At 39.2% G+C, this 7,428-nt stretch overlaps 1 protein-coding gene across 1 annotated transcript in view; it reads right to left on the bottom strand.

Moving 5' to 3' along the window:
* Nucleotides 1-7,221, bottom strand: part of FAN1 (FANCD2/FANCI-associated nuclease 1) — a gene marked incomplete at its 3' end in the record, with an annotated part of 15,792 nt that extends 8,571 nt beyond the window's left edge. Inside the window, 3 exon segments of the mRNA XM_010022509.1 lie at nucleotides 1-144; nucleotides 1,083-1,223; nucleotides 5,940-7,221. The exon segment at nucleotides 1-144 is cut by the window's left edge and continues 11 nt beyond it. Of these exon segments, the coding sequence (XP_010020811.1) occupies nucleotides 1-144; nucleotides 1,083-1,223; nucleotides 5,940-7,221 (1,567 nt within the window).
* Between the last annotated feature and the right edge of the window lie 207 nt (nucleotides 7,222-7,428).

The raw sequence follows: 7,428 nt of genomic DNA on the forward strand, positions 1-7,428 counted from the left end.
GTTGTTTAGCCAACCTCAGAAAATCATCCACAAGTTGCTGTTTCTGACCATTTGTGTTTGGCAAGTGAAAGATCTTTGCCAATGTTTTTAGCTCAGGGGCTGAAAGCAAATCCAACCCTTCACACAGGTCTTCCAGTTCAGATTCTGAAAGTAAAATGATCCACATACAGTCATTATGTGCTATACATACACACTCAAGCAACAACCTAGTACTAATCTCATGATTTAAGATTATTCAAACATGTATTATAGATGCTAGCTGGTTCATCTTGAAATTAGTTCTCTTCATAAGTCCAATGTAAAGGAATAACCAGAAAAAATATCCCTTTGCAACTTCAAAACAAAAGCTGATATGAAGAAATTCTGCCAAGTTACAAAAAAGATGCTGTTCAGAAAAAGTTGTCTTCCTCATGATTAAAACTTCACCCAGTGCAAAAAAACCCCAAAAAGTGCTGCCAGGGAGCAGCAAGAGCAGAGCTGCTGCACAAGGGGGAATGAGCCAGGAGTCAAGAGTGACCACAGCACTGGCAGTGTCCTCACCAACCCCGGTGTGGTCCCACCATAAATGAACACAGTGGTCAGAGCAGAAGTCCTGACAGCAGATTCCACTGGCAGCCACTGGAAAGCCTGGATGATGAGACAGGCCCAGGGTCAATCTGGGGAGAAGCCAGATGTAAGACTAGAGACAAGACTAGAAACAAACACAGGCAGCACTGGTTGGAGGTCCAGCCAGCCAGGGGTGGACATGGCCTGGGACAGGGTTCCTGCACGATAGCTGAGGGCAGTTCCAAAGGATACTGACTAGAGCTCCTGGACCAACATGCAGAGGCTGTGCAGGTCAGGGTCTGAGACGAGGCTGGTGAGGGCAAGTCAGGCCTATTGCTGTACTTACAGCCCTGAGATTTATTTAGCTCTATTACCCTATTTCCACTAACTGCTTTTATCATTAAGATAACACATCTACCTGAAACCTTTATTCTGCTTCTCTAATTCTCAAGGCACAGTAGTGCATCAAACTCTAATATGACACAACAGCAGATTTTATTTGTAATATTTTTAAAATTTATTAATGCTGGCCATACCTGTTTGCAGAAACCTGGCTTCAGCCAGTTCTTCAACTATTGGTGACAAATCCATACTTATCTCTCCATACTCTATTTTGTTCACCTTTAACCAGTTCAGCTTGCGTTGAAAAAGTCTCACATATAACTTCTGCCCTCCAACTGCAGATTTTATTTTAAATGGGAAAGGAAAAAAAGAATATTAAATTCTGAAATATAGCACTGCACATTCACCACTTCAACAGAAAAATTACTTCAGTGCACATATCCTCTAAAACACATTTTAAATCTGCCCATGTTCTATGAGCAGACGTGGTAAAACCGCAGAACTTCCCTTTCCAAGTCGTTATTGCTCATGAGAACCTTTAAGTTTTGTAGGTAGAAAATTATTACAATGTATTTTGTAGGTAACGAACACTGCTAAAATGCAATTTGGACATGCATACCCTTTAAGAAATAATCTGTTTTCTAGGAAAAGACAACTTCATTTTTCAAACTTTGCATACTGTGATGTTAAAGAGGTATTTATTTCTTTACCACTCATTCAACAACCAACTATTTGATGTTGAGGAGCAAAAGAAGCTCTAGTCTCACAAAATGCCTCTCTGTTTAGTCTTCAGTTTCCTACTTTTTGAAGAATATACTTAATTTTATTAATGTATCTACTAAAAACAATAGAGAAAAACCCTCCTATCAATTTGATTTTTATCAGGGAAGTGCTCTCTTAAAGTACCTTTTAAAAATACTTCTAAAATACTAACAATGCTGAAATTCAACTATTAAATCTTAGCTGAAAATAGTCTAGCTATTGTTGCTACATCCAGCACCCTTTTGAATACTTTATTAATCCTCATTAACTTCTAATTTTTGTATCCCTGTCTGCTGCTGCTTAACTGAAAGCGAATCAACAAATTAATAAAAACAGACACTGAAACATTACCAGACCTAAGTATATTTAAGAAATGGCAGTTAATTTTTACATGCTTATTTAACTATTCTCCTGTCCTTGAAAAGACGTCTTCAGCCCTTTTTTAACAGAATTATTCCAGGATCAATTCACTGACAGAACTACATTCAGAGACAGAAGCATGTCATTTTCTCTGTGGGGTTACGACTTCTTTCAAGTCTGTCTCCAGTTTCTACAACTCAGAAAAAAGGCTGAACACCTGGACATCCTTTCTTCAGACAACAGAAACTCACCAAACTAGGGCTGCAATCCACCAAAGGCACATGAGGACTGCTTTCTGGGTAAAGGATTGAAATGACAAATAGAAGAATAAGAAAGTATGGCACAAGTAATTAAATGGTTCTTACGGGTGCTGTTCTGCAGCACATTACCTTTGAAGATTTGGAGCATTTAGCTTTTTTTTTTAATAGTTCTTAAGACAGTTTCAGGTGTATCACTGAAGTCACAAAACTGCTCTAAGCTGAAAGATTATCAGCGAAACAGAAAAAAAGTACATTGTTTTTTCTTGTTGTTTTTTACCTCACTTCCACTGGTAACTATAAACCAATGTCTTTCAAATACAATGTTCCTGTTGTATAAAAGTTGGAGGGAGGATTTCACAAAGTGTATGAAGTAGTGTCACTAGAACTGTGTGCCTGCATTTAAATTCTCCCAACTGCAGCATGCAGTAACATTAAACATGGACCATCACAACTGTGTTCAGACAGACCTCAGCTTGCACACAAAGCCTGACACTGCGCTGCGGATCACTCCTGATGGAGACACCTCTGCTTTTCCCTATTTTGATTTACTGTTTCTAGTACTCAAAAAATCAGCAGTGCCCTACAACCAACATAAACGCCATCCACTTCTGAGCAAACTGGGCAGGAAGAAAAGATTGCCTCAAGAACATCCTTCCTTTCATAATAAGCTTTAGAGGTAACTCACTGGAGAATGGTAGGCATTTTAGCAGAAAATGATTAAATACTGGAGAATACCTATGTTCAAGCAACTTTGTAGTATAAAGCATGTGTGGGGTTTTTGTATTAATGGTAACTGAAAGACAACACTTGCTTGGGTAGAAACTTCTAATGTGGAACAGGCAACTCATCCACTTGAGCTTTTGAAGTATTCTGTCTAAGATTTCCTGAAGGTAAAATCATCCATCTGTCACTTCTCTAGAATTCATTATCTATTGGCCTAATGCTATCTGCTCACTTCGCATAGCTGCATCACTGTGTTTCTCCTGCCCTGCAAAGAGAGATCGTTCTATTCACAACTCTAGCGGTCAGTGCAGACATGGATTTATCAGCACCACTCTGCAGAAACTCTTTCTGTATTCTGAACTCCTGTGAGAGGGGAATGCTGAAATCACACTTCTGAAAGAGAAACCAAGCACTTCCTTTTTTTTTAACAGAACAAGCTGATATTACTGGTGAGTGCTGTACTAATCCAGAGAACTGAGTGTGGAAATAAGGAAGCTGTATCCTGAACATCTTTTAGTATTTGTCAAAGTAGCCAAAGCCTACATCCACTGAAGACTTAACTGTCAGTTTATTCCCAGTCTTCTTTGGATGTAAATGATACATATTTACTGCTTGCCTCAGAGAGCCACTAACAAGAGTTTTGTTGCTTTTATTCCATCCTTTCTTCATATATTCCCATTTTAACATAAACAAGGCATTATCAAGATGTCCCTGTATACATATTTAGGTGGAAAAAGTTACCTGCTGTAATATTCCTACAGTCTTGAGTGCAGCAATAGGCTCTGCAATGCCATTCAAACCCTCACAGGTTTGGCTGCTTGTGTTCAAAGTCAGCTCTGGTAGGGTGCTGCTGGGAAGAGCTGGGCAAGGCTTTGTCAAGGCCTCCCCTGTTCACTGGAGAGCTGTACTTAAGCTCATGCTGATGGCCTGGGCTCTTTTCTAAGCTCTGCTGTGGTGTGCCAGTGCCCACTAGACACATGCCTTGTCACTACGGACTTGCCTGAAGACCTCCCACCACTGGAGCACAGCTAACTGCAGTGTTGGATCCCCTCTGCTCCTCTTCTTTGGGCAGTGTGGGCTTGTACCCTTGGAGGTGAGGTGAGGAGAGGATGTGGCCCCTGCCTGCTCTGCTGACCTCTTTGGCTCCTGGCTGATCTTCCTGTGCAGAATAGTCTGTTCTTGCTGCTCCCTGACAAACAGTCCTATATTACGAGAATATCGTAATTAAGATGAGATCATAACTTGAAGTTAGTATCTTGTTAGTCTTATTCTTTAATTTTTCAAATATTTTGTGTTACTGGCTAATTGTAATTATTACAATTTAATCTGCAAGAGCTTAACTGTGATCCACTGCAGAAATTAACCACTAATGTGATTAACCACTACGGAAATACCTGTGTGAGTTTAGAGCCCTTACTTCTCCTCTGGAGTTTCTAAACCTTTTTAGCAAACACCTCTTCTGGTGGTCTGAGCCAGCTGACTTTTCAACTAGGGCAAATTAATGTTCATTTGGTCCTTTCCAGCTGTTAAACTTTGGAAAAAGTTTTAGATTCTGAGGTTGTTCCTCCCCCCAGTTTAAGTACTTCCTAGAGAAAGAGGTATGTACTGACTCTTTTATTTTTTTTAAGGAATTACTTATCACAGTTATATTTCTTCCCAAAAAGCTCAAGCCAATGCTTCTCCATTTTTGTCACTCTGTATCCTGTATTAAAACCCCTGTGATGTCATATACATAACCTCATTCAATTATCTCCATATCTATATAAGTTATTAGAAAAACATCTACTGAACGCCTTCTATTGGCCTTGGAAAAGTTTCACTCATTTGCTAATCGTAAGTCATGACCTTGATAGTCTCTTTTGTAATGTATTGTGGTATAAATCCACACAGTACCAGTTGGAACTTAAATAATCATAGAAACAGACATAAGGGACTAAGTGTTCTAACCAGCCAGAACAGTTTTCTTGCACTTTGCAATGGGGAAAGTCTAAAGATACTCTAGTGCAGAAAAAACTAATATAATTTACAGAGAAGAAAAAGACTAAAGTAAGTTTCACACAGGGAAATACTATTCTTTAATGTGCTAAAGTTTACAGCCTGCTAGTTAAGCCAAACTCAATGAACACAACATATTACTAAGTGCAGCCTGCTTCTGAATATTTTTACCAGCAGGTATGTATGCAACTGTTGCTTTCACGTGTTCAGCTCAGATGCATAAACTGAGCTTGTACGAGCATGTATCTAAAAATTCTTTGTCAGGCAGCTGTATATTGCTATAGTAGCTTAAAGCAATATTTAAATGGTTACGTCTGCAATGATCTGATACAAATTTTCTTGTGGAAGTTGCTATAAGCTTATTTCACTGCTCCAAGTATGTAGCACAAGTGCTGGGGAAACTACTCTTAATTACAGTTTAAGACAAGTTATAAACATACACAAAACTTCGAGGGTTAGTTTTAACTTGCATCACTTTTTCCATGCTTTTATTGTGAATTTAGGAGTATACGACTGACATGTTTGCTTTCTTACGTAAATATGGATGGCTTAAAACTCCAACATTCTGGCTCCTACTGAAATTAAGGAGAGTTAAAAGTACTAAGCTACATACAATAAAAATACTGTTAATTAGTCATTAGCATTCTAAACACTGGATAATAATGATACGGATAACCACAGATCCATGCCAATCACAAAAATCATCTGTAAATGTGCTGAAGCAAAGCTCACAAATGCCACTTTTTTTTTTCCCAAGGTCTATGTATCCTCCTGGACTCTTCATAACCCCATTTTGTAGAATTCTCATAATGTAGTAATCATTAAAAGCTTGGTGTTAACTGATACTCTTTTTCTGTGCTATGGGTTTCCTTCCTTGGAAACATGTTTAAATGAAGCAGGAAGCTGACTTAAGTTTCTAAAAAATAGTATTAAAACAGTAAAAAAAAATACCTGATAACTTGCAGAACTTGGTTATAATGTTCAGATCTTGCTCATCAAAGAGTCTGACATCATCTTCATTCTCCAAGACTGCTCGCAGCACGACTAAAAAGTTCTGGAGGTAATATGGGTGACCAGAAGAGCAAATGTCATTTATTTGGTCTAAAATGTTCCCAATGGAATTTTTAAATTCTACCTCTTCCACAGTTTCTGACAAAGTATGATTAATCTCATCCTTAAAGTCTTCATGAACTTCCACAGGAAGTACCTGTACATCACCTTTGCTAAAGCAATTTTGTGTACCAGAGTTCACTTCTTTCTTGGAAGAAGGAATACCCTGAGTATGAGGCTTAGTCTTGACTTCCAAACCACCCATTGGCTCTGCTGAAGTATAAATGGCTAGATGTGTTTCAACTCTGCCAGGACTAAGTATCACACCTTCAGACTTTCTTTCTGTTTTGGTGCTGCCTGTACCAATAGGTAACCTCTGGCCATCAAGGTTAGCAGCCGGTAATGACACCTCAACAATATCCACAAGGTCATCTCCATTATATTTGTTCATTTCTTGTAATTTGGGTTCCTTTGATACATTTTGTTCCTGGTGCTCTGTCTGAGCAAGTTGATTTTCTTTCTGAGAACTACCCCCAGCATAAATCTCATCATCATCCTGTGCTGCAGCACTTTTGCACGTATTGTGAACCGCTGGAGGTGAAGAGTTGACCTCTTTATACGTGATGTGTTTTCCTCCCTGGATTCGTCTTCTGGACAGTTTAGATGACAAGCTTCCCAAAGAGACTATTCTAACTGCTTGAGCCTGTGGTTCACTGTTAACACTACAAAGTGAACTACAATTGCTAAAATAAGGACTGACTTGTTGTGCTGTACTCCCTTCTGTTTTCAATGAACTGCTTTGGGAAGGCCTCGTTTCCAGATTTAAAGGGTTTTCTGAAAAATACAAGCTGGAATTTTTGTTCACATTTGTAGCTGGGGGGCTCCCATTCTTAAAAGAGCTGAGTGTTGAATCACTGACACCAATCTCACCACGATTTCTCTGACACGTTTCATCCATGTGCTCATTGATTCCGTACATTGGCACCTTTTGCCCACACGTGGGCCAGGTAACTTTGGCAGGGGGAGCATTGTTAAAGAGGGAAATAATAGAGGAGGATGCTGCAGGTATAGACGGGGTTCCTTTACCTTCCACCTTTTTTGTTGTTCCTCTCTTTTTTTTATTTTTAGTGAGTGACAAACTTATTCGGGGCCTTTTGATTTCTGAAGACCTGGCTTCTGCCATGACAAAACTTCAAAGCCTTTACAAGGCACAGGCGACGTCATTCAGGACATATTTCTTTATTCTAAGGCTCTTCTTGGATTTCCATTCTCTGTCTGTAATCGTCTGATGGCGCCTTCAAGAAAAAAAAAAGGTAATTCAAGATTTTCTGAGGTACCAAATGCAACCCAGATGAACAGTGAAGTTAAACCTTGGAGGTGGGCCATCCAG

This window comes from Nestor notabilis, unplaced genomic scaffold, assembly GCF_000696875.1.
Source record: "Nestor notabilis isolate BGI_N333 unplaced genomic scaffold, ASM69687v1 scaffold31949, whole genome shotgun sequence".
In the NCBI taxonomy this organism is placed as follows: Eukaryota; Metazoa; Chordata; class Aves; order Psittaciformes; family Psittacidae; genus Nestor; species Nestor notabilis.